The sequence below is a fragment of the Gymnoscopelus braueri genome (assembly GCF_963280865.1).
Source record: "Gymnoscopelus braueri genome assembly, chromosome: 19".
NCBI lineage: Eukaryota > Metazoa > Chordata > Actinopteri > Myctophiformes > Myctophidae > Gymnoscopelus > Gymnoscopelus braueri.
This window is the reverse complement of record NC_137621.1, coordinates 30578223-30605708: the sequence shown is the minus strand read 5'-3', so window position 1 is coordinate 30605708 and position 27486 is coordinate 30578223. Positions and strand designations below refer to the sequence as shown.

Below are 27486 nucleotides of genomic sequence, written 5' to 3'. Positions count from 1 at the left end.
TAAAAGGCTGAGATTTCAAACTGGTGGTTAGAGTTGGAGATACGTAGGTGCAGATCAGTAATGTAGTGGTGTGGGTGAGAAGGTTCAGGTTAAGGTTATGTGAGCGCACACGCCTGTGAGTGTACATGCATAGTGTGTGTGTGTGTGTACGTACCATGTTGTTGCGGTTGGGTCCAGGCCTCTCTCCATCCAGTCTGGTGGGCATCTTCAGCCCTCCATACTTCTTCCAGTAGGTCCAACAGGCCGCGCACAGACGACACTGCATGTTGGGAGGACCCCACGAGTACCACTGGTAGGAGGTGCTGGCTACACACACACACACGAAACCGTGCACACAGTCATTTACATGCACAAGAATGATCACATGTACTCATGCATGCACACGCACACAGCCACGCGCTCTCACACACACACACACACACACACACACACGGAGAGACTGACTGCGGTTGAACATTTCCCTGTGTTTTCATATAGATAGAGTGATTCATCCATCTATCCAGTGAGTCACCTATGTGCACCATCATCAACCAACATATCAAACAGACACATACATGCATGCACACACACACACAGACACTCTTGCATGAGTGTACGCCAGCACACATGCCAAATCTTTAATCATTCATTGCTGAATTAATTACAGCCACTAAATTAGCACATAGAATCCTGTGCTGCGGGGCAGATAATACCGGCTCACTGGCTCTCATCCTTCCCATCCTCCTCTCTTTATTTCCAGACGTTTACTGGCCCCTTTTGTTCAAACCGTCACTGAACGACTGAACACTAATTTATATTTTGTTATACGGCCACATCGATCGATGAAAATAATGTATTTTCAACCGACTGGAAATCCTTCATTTTCGTCGAGTGGCACAATTGCATGAGGAAGTGTGAATTTGCCCAGGACTGACCTGGTTAGTACTCGTCGACAATTATTCCTGGTGCCACGAGATTAAGACCTGAGGCAATTCTTTAAAAAAAATCTAAAAAAAGTTTTCTCAATATTTTTCAAAAATAGCAGATCTACAAGCTTGTATACGAGCTTGTATATCTGATATTTTTTAATAGCCAAAGAAATCTAAAGTGACACAGATGCGTTCCGGGTCTCAATGGGTTAAGCCCCATTGGGTGTTAGGGTAACAGAGAAGGTAGGGTAGTTGCAGCAGGAGATGGCTTCTTTCTTACATTATTTGCATGAAAAAGTACACTATATATTTTATTTTCTACATGTTTTCTTGTGAAGCAAATTGGGTTTTCTTTTCCTGCATAATTATTCCCCATAGCACAAAGTGGTTTTCAAAGTGGGGGGTCAGGGCCACCAGTGGGCGCCAAAGGGGCCAATTGGAAAGGAGAGGAAAAATAAACAACCACAAATAAAGAAATCATAAAAATATAACAATAGGGGTCCGCAGTCAGAAACTATGGCTATTTGGGGGTACCTGGAATGAAACGGTTTGGGAACCCCTGACCTACAGGTACATTACAGTATATATAATTGAGTATTGATCTGAGTGTATATTTATGTGACTTACTGTAGCAACTCTCACAGGCTCTGCCCAGGGTCGGTGTCTGCCCAGGGGTCCCAGGGAGACCAGGGGTCCCGGGGAGACCAGGGGGCACGGGGAGACCAGGGGGCCCAGGGAGACCAGGAGGGGGCACAGGGAGACCAGGGGGCACAGGGAGACCAGGGGGGATTCCTGGTCCTGGTCCTGCTGCTCCATTGACCAGGGCTGGTTTTATACTGTTACTCAACTGGTTAGGGTTGGGCTTGTTGCTGTGGGAAGGTCGACACAGGGACAGGGTTTGTGTCAGTGGACACAGACTCGGCTGATTCAGCAGAATACCATGTTGTAGTGATGTGTCGTTCGCGATCGATTCGTTCAAACTAGTTCATTTGCCATGAACGCGAACGAGCTCGTTCACTTTCTGAAACGGTTACGTTCACGTGCAAATGTGGAAAACAAACGCTCCCGCGATGGCGTTTTACACACATTATAAAACATACATTAACCACTTTAGCCCTATTTTATAGCTAGGCTATTTGAAAATAGCAGATCTACAAGCTCACAGCGCGTCGCATCGCGACGCGTTGTGAGCTTGTAGATCGGCTATTTTCAAATATGTTAGCACTTTTACTTTTGGTTCTTTAAGTATATTTTGATGCCAATACTTTTGTACTTTTACTCGAGTAAATTTTGAACACTAGAAAATAGCGCTACTGAGCGGGAACGTGAACGAATCATTTGAACGAATCATTGCCGTGAACGTGAACGAAATCGTTCGTTCACTGAAACGAACTTTTTTTTCCCACCACTACCATGCTGTGTATAACACGGGAACAGATGACATTCAGTCAGACTAACGGCAGGTGTTCAGTTGACTATACTGTAGTGAGATCGGCTCATGCCTGCTAATGGAGAGTAGATGCTCTGACAAATGGAGCAGAGAGGCAGTGTTAAAATATATTGTTTCAAATATTTTCATTGAGCCATTTGACAAATCATTCTTAAACATAACAGTATATGCCCCTGGTTCAAAATATGCTCTTTACTTTGAGCAATTCAAATTCAAATGTGTGTGTTATAATACTGAGGTAGATGTAACACCCTTTCCATTAAAATAGTGTGACTTCTAATGTTTTAGATATCGACAGTTTTTATGTGCAAATGTGTTGTTTGTGCTTTTGTAACCTTTACTAACAATTTATAGATTATTGATTTACCCGTTATTACATGTGGCTGCTGTTGTGTATTATGTGTTTTTCATGTTTGTATGGGAGCAAGTCATTTTTTTTATATCAGCAGAGTCAATAAAGATTCAATACAATTTTTATTTAAATGAATGGTGAAAGTATGATATCCATATCCTCTGATGAAAATGAATCTAATCAATTTTGTATACAGGAATGTATCTAGGATACCTCATCCTCCACTCACACTCTCTCTCTCTCTCTCTCTAACAGCCAGGTACTCACTAGTTAGGGATGTAGACCTGCTTCAACTTGCTCTCTGCTTCTGCTGCTTTTACCCGTTTCTGGACCAGAAACAGAGTGTGAGGAGGTTTTAGGGATGGGAGAAGGAGAGAATAAAAAAATATAAGAGATTACATCATTATCTATCTACGTATACCATTAGGAAACCTCTGTGTGTATATGTCTGTCCCGGGCATAACTCGGGTGCCGTCTGACCGATTGACCGCAACTTAGCATGTGTGCCGGCGATGACCTGGGGGTGTGCGGTGCAGAGTGGGAATTTGATTTGAGGGGGGGGGGGATTCCCTGATTGGCCAACCCAACACATCGGCTTCACGGATTGGCCAAGCTTTGCGCCGCTATGCCAGTATAAGCAGTGTACACAATAGAACTCAATTTGAGTATGCTCATGTACATCATCAAAACAAAGTCAGTCGTTTCTGACTACATCAGGGATTCATTAATGCATGCCATGTATGTATGTATGCACAGTTGCACACTGGACACAGAGTGGACATGGACTCATGAAGATTATGCTTTTCCCCCTCAAATAAATTTTTCCAGTGACTCGTGTTTTGCAAAGAACTGAACAGTAGAAATACAATGTCAGTGACTATTTTAGTATCACATAAGCAGTTATCAAGTCTCTTGCACACCTGAATGAAATCTCTGTGGAGTAGACACGTACAAATAAAGAATGAAAAACACCCGCACACCGTCTTCACTTTCTCAATAAAGAATACAATCAATACACAATTATCAATACAGAATACAATTATTATCAATAAGTATGTAATAAAGAATATATTTCTTAATTATTATTAAATAATTAACAAAATGCCAGGAGTGAAGAAGTGGAAACCCCAGCGGAGTCTTATATCAATTCCCATATACCACTGCATAGTGCATCATGTGTATGCATGGTGTTACCTGCTGTACATATCTGTCCGTGGTCTTCCACATGTAATAATACTCAATGATGCTGGTGAGGGATTTCCAGGGCAGCTGGAGAAAGAGAGAGAGGACAGCAGCACTACAGTTAGGTTCTGAGGCAAAGATTATACCTACATATTAAGTTTTTGGTTTTGGGGTCAGTGGATCCTATATCAGAATCCAATTTTTAAAAAGTAAAAAAAGAAAAGAAATAACGGATCTACAAGCTCACGTGTCGCAATGCTATTTTAAGGTGGGCTATTTTAGCTTTTTCCGCGTGACACCGTTGAGAATAGTAATCATCGATTTTTCCGATTACAAAAAATCTATTTGAATTTATTTTGCGTCTAATTATTATTATTTTTTTAAACCATGCGCTTCTTGATTATTCAATTAATCAAAACAGTTAACGATAGTTGCAGCCCTAAACTGCTGTACAAATACAATTACAACAATCTATGCATTTAGCAGATGCTCTTATACACAGGGACTTGCAATAAGCATAGTAATCACATTTATTTTATTTCCCATTATTTTTTATTTAGGAAGGCCTTTTCGTGTTAAATTGTTGTGTAACCAGTGATGTACTGTGGATTTTTTTCTAGTCCAGAGCTACATCACGCACACGTGCACACGCTCGCACATACACGCGCATATGAGCGATCGCCGATTTAAAATTACCTCTTTAGTATGTATGTGCCTGTTAACCCACAATATTGAATGTTATTCTATTTACTTGCATAATGGGGACACTTAAATGTTGTCATACATTTACCTTGCAGAGGTCACCTCTGTAATTTCATTCATGAATCCATCCAAACATTCTCTTTGGACTGCTTCAGAACATCTTACAGTATGCCTACACCTACAGTACTTAAAAGGTCACACAATGAATGGGACATTGATATGCATCCAGCTAGGGTTATTTGTATGTTAATTCACGCTGTTGACACTCGGCAGCTTTTGTAAGCTTTGGTAAGAGGTGCGAATGGTTGTTTTTGATCGATACACGAGGTAGACGCACTCTCACGGGCGTGCGTGCAGCTCAAACAACTAGTCAAAGGCTCTGAACTAGTGGAGTGGTGCTCCACCGCGCCCCACCGCCGGTACATAGAATGCAGAGAGGCTGTTTAGTGCCTCAAGAAACAAGGATCCTAGGTAAACCAAGAACCCGGCATCAGTCTAAAAACAAAATACTATCAAAATAACAATCTGCACTTTGAAACTATATAGGATACGAGGTAAACAATGAACCTAGCATCTCTGTTTAATTAACATGCTATCTAAATTACATTCTTAACATTGTGGTCAAGAATACAACCCTAAATAACAGAAACATGAAAACAAATTACCAAGATATGTCTGCATGTACAGGAACTTGTCATGGTGACCATGAAGCAGGATAATATTATTATTATTCTGCCCATTTTATTCCCTGTCAATTTAGTTTTTTTTTTTATCATTACCTACTTTTACACAGCACACTGTATTGGATGTTAACACATTCCACGCCAGAGTTTAATATCATAATGTACTCACCACTGCCAGCGATTTATTGTTGTTTTTTTTGTTTTTTTCACGTCGCCACAGACCTCGCTAAATACCTTAAGATCGCGCGTTAAACTGTTTGTAGACACACAGGGTAGCTGTGTGAGTGGCCCAGAGAAGACCGTTTCAATCGGCGACATTCCATTTTGCAGTAGTCGCGGTTTATGTTAAACAGCGTTCAGCGAGGAGAAAAAAAACTCAGAGATAATGGCGGATTAGGGGAAGATTTAGAGCGACGGCGGGTGGGAACGAAAATCTCCGGATACGGATATTTCCATATCCGGGTGTGCTACAATGAAATGTGTCACTGCGAGGGAGGCCTACAATGAAATGTGTCACTGCGAGAAAAAAAGACCGGCACGCTGCGCAATTATTTAGGTTCGCGTAGATCTACGCGATTGGCACGCAATGTGTTAATGTATGAAATGCGTGTATGAAATAATGCTCGATATGGATTATAAATATTATGCATGCAATATTAAGTGATGTGTATAGTCTGTGGTCCATGTAACGTGTCACACTGTCCCTTTCCTGTTATCCTTGTTGAAGTGCAGGACATGCCATAAAAACCCTTAAGTCATTAATACCGTATGTCTCTACTCTCTACGTTAATGTCATCAAGGCAGATTCCTGTACATTTATTGCAACTTGTAAAATCTATATTTAATCTTCTAAGGATGCATTGTAAAAGTTCCCTCTAAGAAGTCTAAGCGAGTCAACGGGGCTGTCAGGTTGCCAGATGAGGCCCCACCCATAACGGTGGTTGAGTTCTGTTGTTTGGAGCGATGGCCTGGGTTGAACCTGCCGAGCTGCACTGACGCCGGCCGACCACCAGGTGGCAGAGTGAGGCACATAGTGGCAGACCAGGCAGTCTTAAATGGTATAAAAAAATATAATCAAATAACAAATACTGATGTAGCACCATTCTTCTCAGAATTAAAGGATCTAGACAAGTTCCAGCCCACTGTTTTCATTGTAAAAGGAGAAGTATCTGACAGCGACAACTCTTTCACAGGGACGTGTGTCAGGGCACTGTCGAGTTGACATGCACAATCCTCACTTTTCATGCTGCCCATCTAGAAACCTATTCTACTGCTACAGTTGTAACATAACAGTGAGAGCTAAGGGCCTCAAATGCAAGGCAAAAGTTTGCTGCTGCTGCAGTGGAAGCATAATTCTATGGTTTCTGCACTCACGAACTGCAATTACCTTCCAGTGAATAACTAAACATCCTGAAGTCAACTCCACCATTACACACATGGGTGCTATGGTGGCTCAGTGGGCACAGGCATAATATACTTGCAATGTCACAGGTCTGAATCCAACTTATGAGCTTAGACACTTTGTCAAATCCCAGTTTTTCTCCCATCTTTCCAGTCTCTCCCCATGGTAGAGCAAATATACTTGCAGTCCACTTGTTTTTCATGTTCTTATAGACCTTGTGGAAGGTTGTGGCGGAGAGACGGTGACAAGGAGGCACATGAGGCAGGCCCTGGAGGGATCCGTTCCAGCTAAGGATACACATGGGTCCCAATGCAGTGTTTTCCACACAGCATGCAAGCTCATTTGTTGGTGTGGCTAAAGCTGAATGGGTAGAGAGCCCGCCTGGGAAGCAGTAGGTGCCAGGTTAGATTCCCGGCCCCGGCAATGTGTTGAGGTATCCCTGAGCAAGACAACTTAACCCCTAACTGCTCCCCCCCTGCACGCAAGTCTGTGTATATATATACCACTTGTGTATTGGGCAGCAATCAGCTGAGTGAAGTTGAAAAGTGATTTTTCCCAATCTTCAAATAAAAAAAGCTTTTTCCACTCACAAAGTCTTGTTGGATATCGGTGAAGTCTTTGCCGTATTTCTCCAGCGCCTCCTCAAACAAGTTGGCCTCGTTGGCGCTCCATTCCTCCATCTCATCCCGGCAGAGGACAGGCCCTCCCTGGGGCACGAGCGCTGCGATGGCCCGCGTCATGTCATAGCCCGTGGTGTGGAGCGTGTCCATGGCGTGGAACTAGACACAGGACAGAAATTTAAGCCTCAGGTTTGGAATCGTTTTGCTGGCCAAATGCTCTCCTTTTTTATTAGACCTTTCTTTTTGGTACTTCATGTTTTGCACCATTTTATTGTGCGTGTTTTGCACAAAACAGATATTTTTTAATAAGACCCTGTGCAGATGTCTTTATTTCCTGACGTTGTTTCCTTTGCTGGCATGTCATTTGAAATTAAATGAATCAATGAATCAATCACCCATCCAACCAACCAACCAGGGCTGCGGCTGACAGTCACTAACACCCTGTAATGTTTAAATGGTTTTGGGTTATTGTAAACAGAATCTATTATTCTCTTTTGCACAGCACAATTCTCTAGACTAATTATGGCGAGTATGACAAGTTTTCATTTGTTCAGTTTGTGGAGTTTGGATAACAACTTGAGTCTTGGAGTCTTTGTGTGTATCCCCTGTGTAAGGCTTAGCAGGGAAGGAGAGTGAGAGTGCGCACGTGAGTGCATGTGTGTGTGTGTGTGTGTGCACGCCTGCACGTGCGTGTTTGTGTGTGTATACAGTACATGTCTGTAGCTTGGAGGCCTCTCCTGGATGTTTTATATATGAGAAGCAGAACTGGGGCAGAACGGACCCACACAGGGCTGCAAGGGCCTGGTGAAGACTGCTTGTTAAGGATAGCGAGACATAACCCTTGACAATCAGTAAAACACACACACACACAAACTACAAGCATTTCCCTTGATTACCAGTTTCTCTCCCACGCTCTCCACCTATGGTGTGATACCGACTTAACTCCAGTGCGCATTAGTGTGTGTGTGTGTGTGTGTGTGTGTGTGTGTGTGTGTGTGTGTGTGTGCGTGCGTGCGTGCGTGCGTGCGTGCGTGCGTGCGTGCGTGCGTGCGTGCGTGCGTGCGTGCGTGCGTGCGTGCGTGCGTGCGTGCGTGCGTGCGTGCGTGCGTGCGTGCGTGCGTGCGTGCGTGTGCGTGTGTGAATTGATCTTACTAAGGTGATGTCTCTGGAGGCTGCTGCAGCACTCATGTGAAGGCTGGGCTGCCGGACCGAACTACTGCAGTCCAGGGCCCTAGCGAACGTACCTACTGAACTGTGAGAGACAGACAGACCAGTACCGACAGACAGAGTGAAGGAAAGAAAAAAAGAGAAGAATGTCGACAGAAATAAAGACATATACAGTATATACAGTGTGTGTGTGTGTGTATATATATATATATATATATATATATATATATATATATATATGCGTGCGTCTCCCCATGGTAAAATGGGGACACGTTAGAGCTATAGCTACAGTATATATATATATAAGGGTCAAATTACAGAAATCAGTGATGTCTCAACATTATGTAATGTCTCCTCATAGATTATTCAATAATCTAATGTTGCCAGGCAAATAATACAATTCCAGCCAATGAGATGACATTTGGCAAATATTGCTTAGCAACTAAAATTACTTTGCAATGGGAAAATATCTAATCCCTGGATTACTGAGGCAGTTTCAATGTCACAATTCCTGTCTGTTTATACATCTACTGTACCGTGTGTGTGTAAAAATCAATAATAATATTATCACACACACACGCACGTAGGTATGCCTGTCTGTGTGCCTACCACTTACAGTAGTAGTAGTTAAAATTCATGGTTTGGTCCTTACCGAGCCACAACTAAGAACTGTTCGATCTGTTTTTCTGTCAAACCACTGCTGGGGTCCCACACCCGCTCTTCCAGCTTAGCCAGCTCTCTGCCATCCTCCTCGCCTGGAGAGACACACACACACACACACGTTGGTTTTGCAGACTTTTGGGACACTGTGTTGACTTACATTCATTCCACCTCCCCTTACTCAAACATTAACCATGACCAATCTATCTATAACCCTAACAGATACATGCCATGAAATCAAACTGTAGACAACTATCTTTCCCCCAATTACACAAGCTCCCCCAATGAACTGATCTGATTTGACTCAAAATGCAGACAATGGTTTTATTTTTTCCCGTTGACAATGTGCGACCCCTTCGTCACCTTGAGGTGAGAACCTCTCATCTAAACTGTCAGTCTTTTAAACATAAACATTTGAATACAGAGATTTAACGGTTAATCAAACTAATCGATTTCATAGATTATAAAAGAATAATCGTTAAATCAATAAAATAAATAAAAAGGCAGAAATAGCGAATCTACAAGCCCACAAAATGTCACACCGCGACCCATTGCAAGCTTGTAGATCAGCTACACACTGGTATAAAGTTAAAAAGGTATAAAATAGGGCTTAAAGGGATATTTCACTTTCAAAAAAACTTTTGGTCATTTTAGCGTCTACTCAGGCTTTTGTGAGCCCCCCAGACCGTTTTTAAGTTGCTTGATTCAGTATTTAGATATTTGATATTCATTGTATCAGCCACGCCCCCTTCCTATACAAACCCATTATAACTTCAAACTCCATTTTTAACATGTTAGATTCATCAAAAACACCCGTCCTTGGTTCTGGTGACTCACCCTGCCCTCCTAATACGCGAGGGGGCCGTGTTTTTTAAATTACTTTTTTCATTTATTTAATTTAATTTTTTTATTGTATTAATTTTTTTTCATTTTCCAAAAAATTGTTTTAAAATAAATGAAAAAAGTTATCGAAAAAACACGGCCCCCTCACGTTTTAGGAGGGCAGGGTGAGTCACCAGAACCAAGGACGGGTGTTTTTGATGAATCTAACATGTTAAAAATGTAGTTTGAAGTTATAATGGGTTTGTATAGGAAGGGGGCGTGGCTGATAAAATGAATATCAAATATCTAAATACTGAATCAAGCAACTTAAAAACTGTCTGGGGGGCTCACAAAAGCCTGAGTAGATGATAAAATGACCCAACGTTTTTTTGTAAGTGAAATATTCCTTTAAGTGGTAAATCAGAGTAATCAATTTAGTCCATTATAAAAAAAACAATTAGTATGTATTAGTGTTGATTCATTCACAAACAAAATTAAAGAACAATTTTAGAAATGTAAAAAAAAAAAAGAGGAAAAAACATAGCATCTTAATTATTAAAAAACGTAATCGATAGAATAATCGCTAAGAAATTAATCGATATTTGCAGCCCTAGTGGACTAGTTTAGTTCAAGGAGGGTGACAAGAGGCATTAGGAGACCCCTTCCGCAGCGCATAGATAGACATTATCTGCTTTTCATTTGGAATGCTTCAAGACATATGCTAGTGCTACCGTTGCCATGGTATCCTCGCTTACTTAACTTGTACGTAGCTTTTTTTTCCTTCTTACTTTTGCTATTTGCATATTATGGTTTGGCTTCGACTGTCATGGCTGGGTTTGATTACTTTCTACCCCTGTTCTGTTTCACTATATTGACTTGCACTGTTGATATTGTTTGCACTGGTTTAGGTTACGCTCATATTTGCACTGCGCCACGACCCCACTGTACACTTGTATAGACGAATCCACAGACGCGCTGCCTGTAGCTGCCTGTAGCTGCCTGTAGGCGGCCATTGCTGCGGTGTCGCGTCCGCGGAGCGTTGACACCGCAGCAATGGCTGCGCACAGGGCAGCGCTCCGTGGATTCGTGTATAGGTGGGCTGACATTTAAACGCAATAAACCCATTCAATCCGGGAACGCATCCGTCTGTGTCATTTTAGATTTCTTTGGCTATTCAAAAATAGCAGATATACAAACTCATAGCGCCGCACCGAGTGCTTGTAGCTTGTAGATCGTGAGAATGTTTGCAAATCTTTGAGTATATATATTTTTGAAGCAAACATTGGTAAAATATTTTTTTCCAGGGACCCCCAGAAGCAAAGATTTGAGTTACAAATATTTGCTCTAAAAATATATATTCAAAGACTTGTTCAAGCTTTTTCAAAAATAGCAGATCTACAAGCCCATAGCTATTCATATCTGCTATTTTTTTTTTTATATAATTTTGTATTCATTTATTTACCCCTTTTTCTCCCCAATTTAGTCGTTATGCCAATTGATTCCTCCACACACACATTTCTGTGTTATCACTGCTGTCATTTGCTACTGACTCACCTGCCAGTGAGGAGCCCCTACCAGGAGGACGCAGCATTCGTTCTACTCCTCCCGCCCAACACTCCCCGCTGACAGATGCCGCCCCCCAGCCCGTAGGAGTATGTGCAATGACCAATTTCACCCTCCCCGCCCGGCTTACCTCCCCCGAACACGGGCCGATTGTGTTCGTGTAGACGCTATCTGCTAGTTTTGAATAGCCAAAAGTATAAAATAATGGTTGTAGCTCAAATCTAAAATGACACAGATGTGTTCCCGGTCTTAATGGGTTAAACAGTTCTAGATTTTATTTGCATTACAAGAACTGTACAAATACCATTAGAAAACTATAAGTATTCTGAGTTGGAACATCATAACTGATTTCCTGTTAAGTGAGACACGCCGAGTGTCTGGTTTCGAATGTCCTATCCAGGGACCAATCTTTTCATATGATTTTTCTCTGAACCTAAACTGATTTTGTGCGCAATGATGAGGGCTAACCAAGAAATATTCACCGTTTCCTATTGTCTTATATAACCAGACTTTAGGAGCATAACAGGGCTGTTATCTTGGATTTTTACTAATGGGTCCAGATTTGGAGACCTGTTAACAAAGATTGTAACAAGCCGCACCTTGGAATCCTGGTGTCAAATAATCTGAAGCTTGCATTAAAAAATCCTAGATGTTAATGAAACACTGATTAAAATAATAACAGCAAACAAAGAATGTAGTCAGTCTTTCAACGTGTATGGTTCATTAAGAAGCCTGTTGAAATAAATTCAAATACAGAGGAAACTAGAAAAATGCTCTCCTCAGAATGCAGGTGTCCGCCAGGCCAGGTTGCCTACCCAAGGCCTGCAAACTTAGGAAGGTAGTCATAGCCAATTGGAATGGAATTATGAAAATATACCCGTACCCCATTTTACACATTTGACAGTGTATTTGCGACCCTGGTTTTAAGTCACACTGGATACTAAAGCGTCAATGAAATGCATGCAATTAAAAGCACAAACGTACATGTACCTTCTTTTAGGAAGTCTGTGATGTCAGCCTGGTATTTGTTCCCTACGCGTATCTCCCCCTTATCAGCCAGCAGCGTCTTCTGCTGAGGGTCGTACACTAGCGAGTAGAAGAAGGCATCCTGGGAAACAAAGATGGCGTGGAAAATAAATAAAAAAAACATGCGAGGATGTACAGACAGACAGACACAGAGGGAGAGATATTTGCAGGAGTAGAGGAAAGTGTGACTGTGGTGTGTGTCTGTGTGTCTGTGTGTCTGTGTGTGTGTGTGTGTGTGTGTGTGTGTGTGTGTGTGTGTGTGTGTGTGTGTGTGTGTGTGTGTGTGTGTGTGTTTGTGTTTGTGTTTGTTTTCCACTCTGCTAGTCTCCAGTCTCCTCATTACTGTACGTGAAAAGAACATTCTGGGTCAACACGCTGAATAATTCATCGGCCAGTGAGACTCACCAAACTCATAAGCCTCTCATAAACACACATACACTCACACAAACACACACACACACTTACATAAGTGCTACAAACTAATACAAGTTGTTACAAATGAAGAGACGCCACTGCATAATACAGATGGGGAGCTGGTAATACATGCATACCTCTCTGTCCAGGTATGACTTCAGAGCCTCTGTCTCATTCAGCAGGGTCACACAGCACTTCCCCCTGGAATCAGCCAATCACAGTGAGGAAGGGAGGGTGGAAGGAGGGAGGGAAGGAGCAAAAAAGGAGGGATTAAGAAACGATGCAACAAGTGGAAGAAAAGATGGGAAGAAATTGAAGAAGGGAAGGATGGAGGATCGAAGGAAGGGACGAAAGAAGGAAAGGAAGAACAGAGAAAGAGAATTAAGCAAAAAGGAGCGAAGGAAAGGGGAGAAGGAAGGATTGGGAAAACGATGGGAGGAATGGAAGAAGGAAGGAAGGGGTGACAGGGAGGAGGGAAGGAAGCAGGCAAGAAGAAAAAGAAAAGGATACAGGGAATGAGGAGACGAAGGAAAGATATACGGAGTAATCGACTGGGTTGGCCTCATGGCATCGGAATGCACTACGCTGACCCAGCGTCATTTCAAAGCGACGTCAAATTCGTCGATCACTTATGGCGTGTCACAAAGCTGGATCAAACCAACGGATCGTATAGCTTGTCATTGTCATGAAAATATGCATGCATAGAATAATATGCAGGTATAGAATTACAGTAGGCTACAGATACAGAATAGAAGAATAGACATTTCATCAATGCGGATGGCCCCATCGTTATCTTAACTCTTTGCCTGCCATGGACGCGTTTCCTCGTCGAATTCTGTCAAGGCGTAGCCTGCAGACGACGAGTTTTGTGTTTTCAGTGGTTTTCCACCAGACGGCGCTGTTATCTACCCTATGGATAATGCTTTCACTGCCTGATGAGGACAGACCCGGAATTGACGCCATTTAAAAGCCATTGCGAAGTCGCGAACGGGAGCTGGCCTGTGTTTTCGGCAAGGTTTCGGGTTTCAAGAGTGTTTGGTGTGGCCACATGTGGAGGAGGACTATGTAAACGTCACGGGAGAAGGAAAAAAACGTGTACACGTGATGTGGAAGTCTTCCACGAGGAGACATGAAACTCTGCCGAGCCTACACTTTATGTACACTCGGTGAAAGCCGTTCCAAGCGCACTCGGAGAGCCCACTCTGCTCATCCACTCGGCTCCTCCTGAAGCAAATTACCAATTGGGACAAAACTATTCCCGGGTCAAGGTGGAGTGTGAGTGAGCAGAGATTTTGGGAATTGGAATTTGTCTCGGAAGGATATAGGGAGAAAAGCAGGGGAAGGAAAGACATGAAAGACATTAAATAACGAATATCAGACAGTTCATCGGCTTATGGTCCGGTCGGCAGGTTATTAGTATTATATAAGTAAGAGATGAAAGCAGCTACTCTCTCAGGTGAAAACGTCTGGGAGTCTGCTTTACTTTGATGTAGTCAATCTCTCTAGATTGCTGTGAGGAGATTGATTTTGTGTTCCGATCAGAGCAGCTCCAGCTATCTGACTCAGTCAAGCAATCAGCAGTCTGTTTGTTGACATGGCCCAGCTTTGAGGCTCACTGGCCCCCTGCGGAGAAGAGCGGACACCAACTGCCCCCGTTTGAAACTCTAATTATTTAGCTAACTGATTAGACACACTACTTCCAGCTTGGAGCAAATATCATTTGGCAAAATGATAAATCAAATCCCTGTTTCGAAGACCCTGGACTGCTGTCCTGTACAGTCTTAAGACCTTTGAATACCAAATATGAGGAATTTCTTTCATTCATAGGATAATGAAAAATCTGATTTGGTCTGCAAGGGTGCCTGTCACCCCAAAGAATAAAAACCCTAATATATAAACAAGCAGAAAACTCTGCCAGGGTTATTGCGTGGGTGAAATAAGTACTCCATCCTTCCCTCTCCCTCCCCAACCCCCCTCTTACATCCCCGTCTCCACTCTCTTCCTCCCTCCGTATGTCTCTCTCTCACTGATCGAGCTCTTGTCTGACATCAAACAAAACAGAAGCTGTTGCCTAACAATGGTGATTTGCACCGACATCAATCGTTGCATAACAACGGTTACGACGCCAGTTTGGACTGACTTTGGGCATGTCCATATTTGGTTCGGGTTGTCGGCGTCGCGTGCGCAGAGTTTGAAGTGGGTCGGTCGAACGGTTCTCGAGATACATGAACTACAGACGGACGTACAGAGATTTCACGCATTTATTGTTAATATAGCAGCAAGGTTTTGTGTTGTTTGGTAATATGGCCCACATAAGCATAATGTTAACTGAAAAAATAGGGGCCTCAAGACTAAATATTAACTCATTCACTGCCAGGCTTATTTCAAGCTAGTTGATCCATATGCCAAAGGCATTTTGGGTCAAACGGAGAAAAAAAATTCTCCGTTTACATTTTAACATTGAAGTGGATGGAGAATTAACTTTTTGAAAATCGTTTTCTCCTAGTTCCTTTGAGATTCAAAAGAAAAAAAAATAACCAAAAAAAAAAAAATTTAGGAGACGTCAAAAGACGTCATTGGCACTAATGGCACACTGAAAACGGCCGTCAAAAGACGTCATTGGCACTATATGAGTTAACAGAGGATCCCTCTATTCGACAGAGCTTCAACACAGGCCCCCTCTATTGGATATAGCTTCAAGATCAGATATTAACACAGGGCCCTTCTACTTGACACCACTTCAAGACCAATAACTAAGGCAATGCTCCTATTAAGGCCTGTATGATTTCAGTTGATATTATGCTTAAATGGTGCATATTCACAAACACATTTGCATTTAATCAAATGTAATCAAATTACGCCAAACCAATAGACACGTGACTGGGGGGTCCACTCCAGGGTAGTTGCCCACTTTTGCCTGGTTGGTAATCCAGCCTTGACCAAGGACACTGCAATGATGTGGTCTATGCACTCACCACTCATCTGACTAAACACATGACCATACATGGAAACCTACTTTATGTGTGTGTGTGTGTGGGGGGCAGGTAAGAGACTACTGTACTGTACATGGACACCTACCTGATGTGTGTGGCAGGTAGGGACTCAAGCTGCCGGGAAAGAAAGAGCTCTCTGTGCCTGAGCTGATGTTTCTGTTTCTCTGGTAGGTCCACCATCTCTGGGTTCTCCATCTCCTCCTCCAGTTCCCCTGGGTGGGTTCAAGGGTCAAAGGTCAAACATACCATTGAGATCCAATGCATTTTGATGTTTTTTAATCGTGCATGCGTGCGTGTGCGTGCGTGCGTTAGAGATGCGCGGATCGCGGTTTTAGCCGCGGTTGCCGCAGTTAACCGCAGTTTGGGTGGATTTGGGTCAATCAAATATAATTATTAATTACTATTGGATAAACCGTGGGTGAAATAATGCAGGAATTAAATTAATGATATAAATCTATAGGCCTATAATAGCTTTTAAAAAGCACGAAATCTCACCGTGTGTGCGTTTGTAGTATTTTACTATTACGTCATTTTACACCAGGCACAAATTAGCCGCTCACTACATGTTGCTTTGCAGGCAGCCAGTGTTGCCAGGTTGCGAGAGAAATAAGCAGCCAGGTCTATGAAAACAAGCCCAAAACAAGTGCCAAACAAGCCCAAAAGTCGCTTATAAAAAGCCGACATGGCAACAAAGTGGTTGAAAGCGAAAGTAACTTAATGAAGACATGCGCTTGTCGTTACCATGGTTGTGGATTGTATACAGTCACTGCATCGCGACAGTGGTGAGTGACATTGTTTATAAGAAAACTAACGTCAGGAAAATAACAATTATTTAGTGCGGTTGGTGCGGATCTACAGTGTATAGGATGATATAATTACCGCGGGTGGATGGCAGATGGATAATGAACTTGTTAACGCGGATTTGGGTGACAAAAAAACCCATCCGCACATCTCTAGCGTGCGTGTATTGATGTAGCCACATGTACACATCAATGCTGTCCCCAGGAGCGACATAGGGTGATAGGCAACCCACAGGTGAACACATACTGTACACCTACATATACAGACACACAAATACACACCTGTAGAGACAGATATCCAAACACCTATACAGTACAGGCACACCGACAGGCACACACACACACCTATAGAGAGACACAAACCCCCATGTATACAGACGCAAACACACTACTGAACAGACACACACAAACGCACATAAACAGACAGACAGCCCTATATAGAGCCACACAAATGCACACACCTATATTACAGACATATACAAACAGACATACACAAACTTAAGACAAAGACAGACACACACAAACAAACAAACCTATAAACAGACACACACCTATACATACTGTACAGACACCCACCCATGCCCAAGCCTACAGCAGAGAAAACAACAATTGAATGAAGAGCACTCATTGAAAACAGAGCACACATGTAAGAGAACAGAACACAACATTAGAGAACAGAACGGCAAAGCCCTATGCTTGGTTTGTTGTTGGGAGGTAAGCTTTATGATTCCACATGAGTCAGTCAGGTATCTGAGTCACTGGGGGTGAGAACAGGTTCAGCTGCCGTTGGTAGCCCACACGTCTCATCCTCCTCTATAGAGGAGAGGAGGACGGGAGGAGAAAGAAGACCGGGATAGAGGAGGAGACAGAAAGGAAGTGCGACAGAGATGGAGAAAGGAGAGAGGTGAGAGTTAGGGGGAGAAACACTGCACGTAAAAGGATAGAGATTCAGAAAGAGACAAAAGACAAACAGAGAGGGAGAGATCGGGAGGGGAGGCAGAGAGGGAGGAATGGGGAATAAAGAAAGATGAAGCTAGAGAAAGAGAGACAGACAGACGGAAACCAGAGAAAGAGACAGAAATCATGAAGGGAGAGCACTGGGGAAACGGAAAAAGAGACCCAGAGAGAGACGGAGCGAGAGAGAGACCAGTCAGAGCGTGCTCCAATTCATTTGGAGTTTCATTAGAGGAAGCGAGAGGGAGACAGGGAGCAGAACAAAAGCAATCAAGGGATTTTCAGGGAGAAGAGATGTGCAACCAAAATCAATAAGTACTCCTTCACTCGCTCACTCTCTCAGGCTCTCAGCACCCACCAGACACACACTATCATTGCCCAGCATGAGCCCACCCGCACACACACACACACACACACACACACACACACCACAGCGTAAGCTTCCATTTTCCTCCACAAAATAAAGAATCAGTTAAAAACATAGAAAGAAAAAGAAAAAAAAAGGCGATGACAGGTAATAGCAGGTCCAGAGGGGAGAATGTGTTGAGTTGTAAAATGAGAGGTAGATAACAGGGGATGGGAGTCACAGTTCATGTATGAGGCCATGTGTGTGTAAATGCAGCATAGTGTGTGCGTTTTCACATGGATTTAAGCCTACAGGGCAGGGCCGTGTAGCAGGAAGCCTCTGACATCTCCCCCTTTCCCCTTCTCGTTTCCTTGAATCCCCCCCACCTCTTTGCCCCTTTCCTGTACCCTCTTCACTCATCCCCTCACCCCAGCTGGTCCTTTCCTCACCCCCTCCTCTCCTTTCCTTAGCCCCCCCCCCCCATCTCCTTCCCTCCGTTCCTCTCTTGTTCTCTGAGACAATCTCCTGGCAGTGCACCCACACCATACTCTCCACAAATTGCCTCTCCATCTCACCTGTCCCAACCAATTATCAATTATTGATGAATGAGTCGCCTTACTGGGCCAGGGCAAAGGGAACGCAGAGGGAGAGAGGAAAGGGGAGACCTGAGGCCTGGGAGAGGAGAGGAGGCAAGGAGAGCGTGATTACTAGAACCCGAATGACTTCCCCTCTAGGATGCAGTGCATCAGGAGGTGGCAGCATCAGGGCTCAGGAGGTGGCAGGAGCTCTATGATACAGAGCACCAGAAGGTAGAAGGAGCTCTATGAGGTGCCTCTATGATACAGTGCACCAGGAGGTGGCAGGGAGGAGGGGTGAAACAGATGGTTATAGGTAGAGCGATAGCTAACCATGAAGCCAAATGGACACACTTCACTCATGTCCACTGTTCATACTGTTGTTATTGTTTTGTAACGGCAGTTTGTCCATAGAAAATGCTACTGTAATTAGTGCATTTGTCCACTAACTGGGAAAAGGGACAGATTTTCTTTGGCTATTTTTAAAAAATCTTGAAAATGTGTGCAAATCTTTGAATATATATATTTTTAAGCGAACATTTGTAACTCAAATCTTTTCTTCTGGGGGTCCCTGGAACAAAATCCTTGACATGAAAACGTTTGAGAACGACTGAAGTAGCAACATAGGTTTTTTTCAAAAAACTGTAAGGATTTAGAAGACATTTTGTGGAATCGGCCTCAGGTCTTAATGGGTTAAGGATCCATTTGGTTACATAGGCATCAGAGAACAAAATGTGTAAATTAACAGAGGATTTTTACTGTGTGAAAAGAGAATCGTCCGTTTTTTTCCTTCTCCAACCGCAGAAACCAATGGCTGCTGTCTTCACCGGGATGAAGGTAAACATGTTACATAAATGTTTGCGAGAATAGCACACTGGGCTGCCCAGGAAGCATGTGTGCCGTCTGTCTCCCGCTCTACATTAACCAGTTTTCTTTCTGAAGCAAGAATTCCCGGAACTTCTTCCTTTATTGACGTTTTAATCCCATGTGAACCTTCATCAGTGCTCCCCGAAGTTGTCAGTAGATAAAAAGGTGTATATAGGGAGCTCATGAGTGCATGGGCTTTGGTTTCTCTCTTTTATTTGTGTTTTAGTTTTCACAGTATAGCTCTGGAGGAGGCGGCCATCTACAAATGGGTCTGAGAGAGTGTGTGTGTGCGTGCGTGCGTGCGTGCGTGCGTGCGTGCGTGCGTGCGTGCGTGCGTGCGTGCGTGCGTGCGTGCGTGCGTGCGTGCGTGCATACATGTCTGTGTGAGTGTTTGCTTGTCCAGGGCTAATCTTACAAACGGCTGGACCAATCAGTGCCAAATTTCTTGTCCACGCCACCAGTCAACAGAATGTGTATAGTTATTAAAATATTAAGTTATTATACCCCGCCTTGTTCTTTAACTCTTTGACTGCCACGGAATAACATATCTCTTGTCACGCCAATGCCAGCGATTTGTGTTTTTACAAGCCTTTGAAAAATCATGGAATATTTTCCGTCTTCGCCGTCCTCACGGCGATCGCCTCATTACACGCACAGGGGTCTCGTAGAATCGGGGGGGGGGGAAATTGTCCGGTCGCGGCAATCCGTTGCATAGTTGTGGCCAGTTGAATGTGGCTTGTTTTTGCCAAAAAAAACAACAGAAACGGAGATAAAGCCATTTTTCCACAACAAATAAACAGGAATTAAATTAGCGGTTTAAAAAAAAAAACGTCATGTCAGGCGAGGCATCATTCATAGGTAGCGAACAGCGCCATCTGGTGGAAAACCACTGAAAACAGAATCTGACGAGAAATCTTGTCGGTGGCAGGCAAAGAGTTAATGAGAAAGACTGTATAAGATGGGAGACAGTAATTCTCAGCCCAAGACACACATTTGCTCAAAACACTCATTGGGGAGGTGAAGGATAAACGTAACGTTGTTTGCTGGAGTCTCTCCTCTCAAAATGGGTGGAAAGTAATTTCGGAAATGATATTTCTGAGTGAGTATGTCTCCTGTATGTCCATTTGCATTATCTTATCCTTTTTGGGGGGGGGGGGGGGCAGCCTGTCAGTGCACCAGAAGGAGGAGCAAATTACACTTTGTATGTAACCTATACTTGGCCATAAAGACTCTGAAAATGTTTCCACCTATATATTTCCATCCCACACTGTGGTGTTTTGTCTCGTAGACCATGCTTCAACCTGACAACTGTGTGTGCTTTCATAAATCGGTTAGTTGGCAACACTGTTGTCTTTTGTTTATGGGAACTAGGAGCCATGCCTCAAAAATAGGCAAAGTTTGAGTCATAGCAAATTCAAACATCTGAGGGGAGGGGCAAGGGAGGTTGACGAGACATTTCTGCCACTGTGACCAGCCACTCAGGAGGCTGCCCTGGTAACAGGGGCGGGGCCAAGGCCAAGAGTGAGGGCGGAGTCTGAGGCCCCTTTGAGGGAGTACTATGGATCTTGGTAAGGAAAATATTTGATCAGTGACTCAAGGCAACCGCACACATGCACGAGCGTGCGCACGCCATTCTCCACTGATCCATAGCAGAGCAGAATTAAAATAGACCCTTGAGCAATTCCTGCTATAGGCCTCAAGAGCAAAAAACCCAAGTTCACCATGCATGCACAAGCACTCTCTCTCACACACACACACACATACATGCACACAAACATGGTTCAGTCTCATCGTCACCACTTCTACCGACCGACCACCCCCCCCCCCTCCCCTCCTCTTCTTCTGCTTGTCCTTGGTGGCAAGAGAGTCTGCGGCTGCAGAAACACAGACAGGATACAGCCCACACCCATGCGGTGTGCAGCCATTCCTGCCATGCATTTTTCACATATTGCAAATGTCTGGAAGCCCGTGGCCCGACTGCTGCTGGCAGAGCATAGGCAGAACTAAGAGGTCCATATGGAAAACACACTATAAGAACCGTTTTCTATAGGTCGCTGAAGCATGGTGATGCACGGTTAAAATCACTACCACTCTAGGGCCGCTGTGCACGTATTCTGTACACATGAAGATAGATAGCCTACTGCTATGCTGCTTGCACAGTGATGTGAACAAGAACATGAGTACTTAAGACCCCCCCCCAAACACACACACACACACACACACACACAATGGATGACAATTAAGACACTTAAGACAGTTAAAAACAATAAAAAATAAATCTCAAGCACTCAAGCATAACATTGTGCATGTGCATGTGCATGCATTACAAGACAACGAACTCACACGGTCCTCATATTAAATAAGCATGGTGGTTCTTAAATCCTGAGAGTTAATTTATCCATTTGCAACTCAGAAATGGACCCTTACATCTGTACACACTCGGAGTTAAATTAACACTCAGGATTTTACTGTGCACACAGTTGCTGTGTGGTCCCCCCACTCCCCTACTGCCAGATAGTTACAGATAAGACCCCAGGCCCCCACTATGACTGCGGTCGCGAACACACAACTGCACACAAACGTACAGTGCTCAAACACGCACACAAAAACACACGCACACACATATGCACCAACACACAAAACATGAAAGGATGTACACATGCACTCCAACATAAAACATATACAAACACACAACAGATCGACATGCAAACACAAAACACTTTGATGGAAAGACAAACACACCCAGTCCACAAAATGTACACATGTTAACGCAAATACAGACATGAACGCAATCAAACACACAGCAGCACTTTACACGCCAAGAAGAGCCCACATACAGCCCACCATACACAACCCATTTCAAGTGGTTGGGTTTAATTGCCTAGCCCTAGACCAGTTTTTCTCTAACATTTTCATGTCAAAGAACCACCAAATTGATAGGTACCCCCATTTGAAAAGACCTTCTGCAAGGGACCCCCACATAAGAGAAGATTTGTGTGTGTGGTTAGATTAGATTTAACTGTATATACTGTAGCTTGGGAGATACTGTAACAGTGGAGAGAGTGAAACCTATGATCTGAATAGTCATTATACATTTTCGCTTTGGGCCAACATGATCTCGCTGGTGAAATTAAACACTTCCTAATTTTGCTAGGGACCCCCCTGGAGCCCCCTCAAGGAGACTTGGGGGTCTCTGGACCCCACTATGAGAAGTACTGGCCTAGCCAGTGTTCAGACAACAGCACTGCCATTACGCCTGGTAAAGCGACCTAAATCAAATGTTCAGCATAGATTTGAAATCTTCATAGGCCCAAGTGTGGTTTTAAATGAGCATAAATGATATTTGTTAGGAGTACATTGCATTTCACAGTGGCTCTGTCTCCTCTCTGCTACTTGAAGATTGCAGCCTGTGAATTTCGACCTTGAACTGTAATCCGTGTTGTACTGTGAAGGACAGAGGCCACAGTGGCTGCAAAATCCCAGCATTCACCAGACCCGTTTGAGGGGTCTCATAGCCTGGGGCTCAATGCGCAGGATGAGCTTATACCCGGCGGCTGTTAGAGCAATAAACAAGAACACCAATAAAACAAGAAGACGAACAATAGGGGAAAAAATAGAGGAAATGTTTACAAAAAAATAAATAAAAATAAATATGTGTGCTGGCACTCGGAACTGTAGTTATTCCTGTACAAATTGCTCAAACCGATATTGCACAATGTATACAAGGTATCTGTATACATGGTTATGCCTTATTGCACAGTCCCTTTATTGTAGTTATGCTGACCTTGCCATTGCTGCAACAGTAATTCTTCAAGGCTTTTTCTTATCTTGAATGTTCTTAGCTTCGCTATTGCTATTATTTGCTAGTATTTGTGTGCACCTCACACACACACACTTGCATTTCGCTGCTTGTACCTGTATGACTAGTAACAAATAAACGTTCTTGATTCTTCTTGACCCACACCATTTTCAAATTAACATTAATTGTCAATTGCAGTTACAAAAGATAATCACAGGAAAAGGAAAATGTCAACTAAGGGCCCGTACACATTGCAGGAGATTGGGTCCGATATTGCTGTCGCCGACATTTTTTGGCGCTCGGCGACAAAACCTCCCGATCTGACGCAGATCGGCCTTTGATCTGCGAGATAATGCTCGCTCTGTGTGAAAGGTTCCGCGAGACGATGTGGCCGCGATTATCCGCTCTGCGACGGCTTTCCGACCGTTTTCAGATAACTACCATGTTAGATATTCAGCTCTGTCCCAGACAGGAGATCGGACAGTATCATACATTATGAAAGGGTCTGCGAGGAGATCCACGCTACAGCCAATGAGAGCACATTACAGCCACCGTGGCCAGGGGAGCGTCGCTGGATCTGACCACAACAAACAGTCCCTACCGCAATATTACCGTCCAGCCCTGTATTAAGTTAACATTATAAAACAAAATGAGAGAGTGGGCGAGCCTGGTGGGCTGTTTATTTTAGAGGAATTGTACAGAGAGAGAGAGAGAGAGACAGACAGAGAGTGAGAGCAAGAGCGAGCTCTGTGTGTGTGTGTGTGTGTGTGTGTGTGTGTGTGTGTGTGTGTGTGCGTGTGCAGCATGTGCACGCTGTTATGAACAGCGTTGCCAGATGTTGCGAGAGAAATAAGCAACCAGGTCTATGAAAACAAGCCCAAGAAAATGCCACTTGAGCACTTTAAACCTATTTACAAATACATTGGATATTTGAAAATAGCCGATCTACAAGCTCACAACGCGTCGCAAATAAAAATCTTGAGAAAATTGTGGAATATTTTCCAAATCCACACAAATCTTGTATGGGGATCTATGATGGCACAACATATTTACAGAAGGGGGGTCTGTGGACAAATACATATTATGTGTTGTTAAAACCACTGGTTTAAACAACATTAGGAAACAAGGCCAAATAAGCAACTACACAAATAAGCCCAAAAAATGCACCCCGCAACAACCAATATTTACAAGCAACTCTACAGAAAAACAAGCCCAAAGTCGCTTATAATAAGCGGACATGGCAACGCTGTCACTGACGGCTTCTGCGCACTTTACGTGCGAGAGAGAGAGAGAGAGAGAGAGAGAGGGAGAGAGAGAGAGAGAGAGAAAGAGCGAGAGAGGGGGGAGAGGGAGAGGGAGAGAGGCATATCACGGGATACGTCGATTAAAATGAATTGGAATAAACTCAAATGTATGTATTGGGTCTGACTCTGGAGATAGCATTCTAGTGAACTATCCTACAGTGTGTCAGCCCTTGTCGGGGATCAATCCTGTTGTTAAGACCACAACGATATTATGACAGCCGATTTCAAGAAATAAACTCCAGCAGTGTGTAATGCTTAACGATCAGATGACCCCCCGACCACTTAAAGCTCTTGCAGTCTGTACCTGCCTTAAGAGTACTTCAGTCTCTTGTGCAAGTACATCAGTCAGTTGCAGTACAATACATCAGTCAGTTGCAGATATCAAATATTAAATATATTGTATCAGCCAACTAGATCTTTTGAGATGAACACAAAATAACAAGCAAGATAAACTGTAGTATAGTTAAACTAACTAACCAGCCACCACACATATTTGGTTTATGGCTAGTGGTGATTGTGAATTATCCTCATTCACATGAGTGGATATACTGCAGATAAGAGTAGATCGGAGAATGGAGTAGAAGCCAACAAATGGTGGACAGTTACAGGCCAAAGAGACTGATAGGCTGCTTGCACTGCAGATGAAGCATATGGAGAGTGTGCACACTGAACATAGCATAGTGCATGCGTTCTAGCTGGATGCTGTCTGCAGTCAGTCCTGATAGAAGAACTGCTGCAGTCAGGAGGGCTTCTCTCCACTGAGAACTACCCCCCCACACACACACACACACACACACAAATACATTCTCACTCCCGTTCTCTCTCCCCTGCTTGTGACTCACTCATTCGTTCTTCCGCACCCTCTCATTCTTTCCAGCCATTCTCGATTCAGTCTCAGTCCATTGGGGCCTCTCTCGTCCCCACCCCCAACCAGACCATTTTTCAACCCTCTAAAATCGTTGTCTGTCTGTCTCTCATTCTCTCTTGAACGAATGGCCTATCTGGGCTGAGAAAAGAAGTCCAGACTGCATCCATGATGATGTCGAGGTGTGGTGCAGCAGCAATGTGTTGAACGCTACAGAAACCTCTCCGAGCACCGCTGATCGGCACCGCGTGCATGTACACGCAACACAGCACGCCCACACTTACGATAAACATGGACACATTGAGTGACGCATACACAAAACAAAGAAAGAAAGAGAGAGAGAGAGACATGCCTGCTCATGCACGCACGCACGCACGCACACACACATTTATATTCACTCCATAATAGGCTAAATTTTCATCAATTTTGTACCTTGTTGGATTGGGTCGCGTTGCACTGCAGCAATGTTGAACAATGGAAACGTATAATTCAATGGGCCACTCAAAAACTCGAGGGATTTGTTGTTGGATGAAGTTTTGGAGGGTCTGGATGCAAAAGACCTGCTTCCCCATAAATCATGCTTTTCATTTGTACTGTATTTTCGAAGCCTCCCTGTGAAACTCCTGGTAGTTTCTTGCACTCTGCATATCAGCAAAGCATTAATACTGTGTTTTACATCTGACCTTAAGACACAATCCAGGTTTGATGCAGGGCACGCAACTCAAAGACAGGGTATGACATCACATGCCGAATGCCAATCAGAGTCACTAATGCATTATATGCATTTAGTCCCATGAAAAACTATGCAGGGATGTTAAGTGATACAAAACAAGCACTCCGTCCCCGACACGACGAGTGAGCTTGTGATCTGTGACTGGCTTGTTACGGTTTTGCAGCGGTGCACTTGGTGTTTCTGTTCGGATGTTCTCTGTCGATAGTGGATACATATTGGATAACCCAAATTCAAACTTATACATATTCATAGATCCTACAATACTAAATGAGGGCAATGATAGCAAAGAAAGAGGTATTGTAAAGCCCATTTACGGATGTTTTTGGTGGAAGAAAAATACTTGGCAATGATAGCAAAGAAAGAGGTATTGTAAAGCCCCTTTATGGATGTTTTTGGTGGGAGAAAAATACTTGGCATGTACATTTATTGAACAGAGATGATTTTTGTAAGGACTTCAACCATACATGTGTATATTTTTGAGGGGGGGGGCGTTGTCAGTCACTCACTTGCGTGTTTGTCTGCCAGGGCAATGAGTGTGCTGGAGATGTCCCTGCGCCGGTAAAAACACACCACTTTGGCCTCCACATTGCCATTGGCTGTCTGGAAAACAGAGAGAGAGACAATCAGCGTTACCCTGGCAACAAGGGGGATACATCCATGTGCGCACGCACACACACACGCACAGAGGCTAGTGGGTTCAAGTTTGTGTGAACACACAGTATTAGGCTACAGCAAGTCCCTCAATCACAATCAATAGTGTTTCAGTGATCAGAACAGTGTGGTACAATGTGTATGTGCAGGCCTGTTTACTTCTAGTGTGGTGGGCCCAGAGAGGAGATAGACAGAGAGACATACAGTACTGGAGACTTCACTGGACAAGCTGAATATAGATATATACACTGTCAAATTCTGAGTGTTAATATAACTCTGAGTGTACAAATGTAGCCAAATGGACCCAGGGTCCCGTTGTTGGTCACATTTTTACACTCTCAGAGTTACAAATTGACAAATGAATACTGAGGATTTTACTCGTACACCAGATGTGAATCTGAGGTAGGGCTGTCACGATTATGAAATTGTACTTGACAATTAATTGTCATACAATTAATTATAATAATAATTATTATTATTATTATTATTAACGATTTCATTGTGTTTTTGGCATTGAACATAGAACATATGAAAAATAATTACATTTCTGTTTGGCTTTTAGGCTTCGAAACCAAAAATTGCACAGGGCACACTTAACGACTTTCAACCTGGTGTCCGACTCCCTAATTATAGGGAATCATGCAAAAT

At 43.5% G+C, this 27486-nt stretch overlaps 1 protein-coding gene across 5 annotated transcripts in view; it reads right to left on the bottom strand.

Moving 5' to 3' along the window:
- Nucleotides 1-27486, bottom strand: part of mta1 (metastasis associated 1) — a 56477-nt gene that overhangs the window by 14237 nt on the left and 14754 nt on the right. For 2 of the 5 annotated variants that reach the window (XM_080415004.1, XM_080415005.1), the window contains exons 3-13: nucleotides 26694-26787; nucleotides 16030-16156; nucleotides 13089-13152; nucleotides 12502-12619; nucleotides 9119-9221; nucleotides 8452-8551; nucleotides 7270-7458; nucleotides 3905-3979; nucleotides 2978-3036; nucleotides 1536-1777; nucleotides 155-306 (exon numbers count right to left, since the gene is read on the bottom strand). In XM_080415004.1, coding sequence (XP_080271130.1) covers nucleotides 155-306; nucleotides 1536-1777; nucleotides 2978-3036; nucleotides 3905-3979; nucleotides 7270-7458; nucleotides 8452-8551; nucleotides 9119-9221; nucleotides 12502-12619; nucleotides 13089-13152; nucleotides 16030-16156; nucleotides 26694-26787 — 1323 coding nt within the window. The remainder of the gene's footprint in view (nucleotides 1-154; nucleotides 307-1535; nucleotides 1778-2977; nucleotides 3037-3904; nucleotides 3980-7269; nucleotides 7459-8451; nucleotides 8552-9118; nucleotides 9222-12501; nucleotides 12620-13088; nucleotides 13153-16029; nucleotides 16157-26693; nucleotides 26788-27486) is intronic. The other 3 variants (XM_080415007.1, XM_080415006.1, XM_080415008.1) reach the window with 3 other exon arrangements.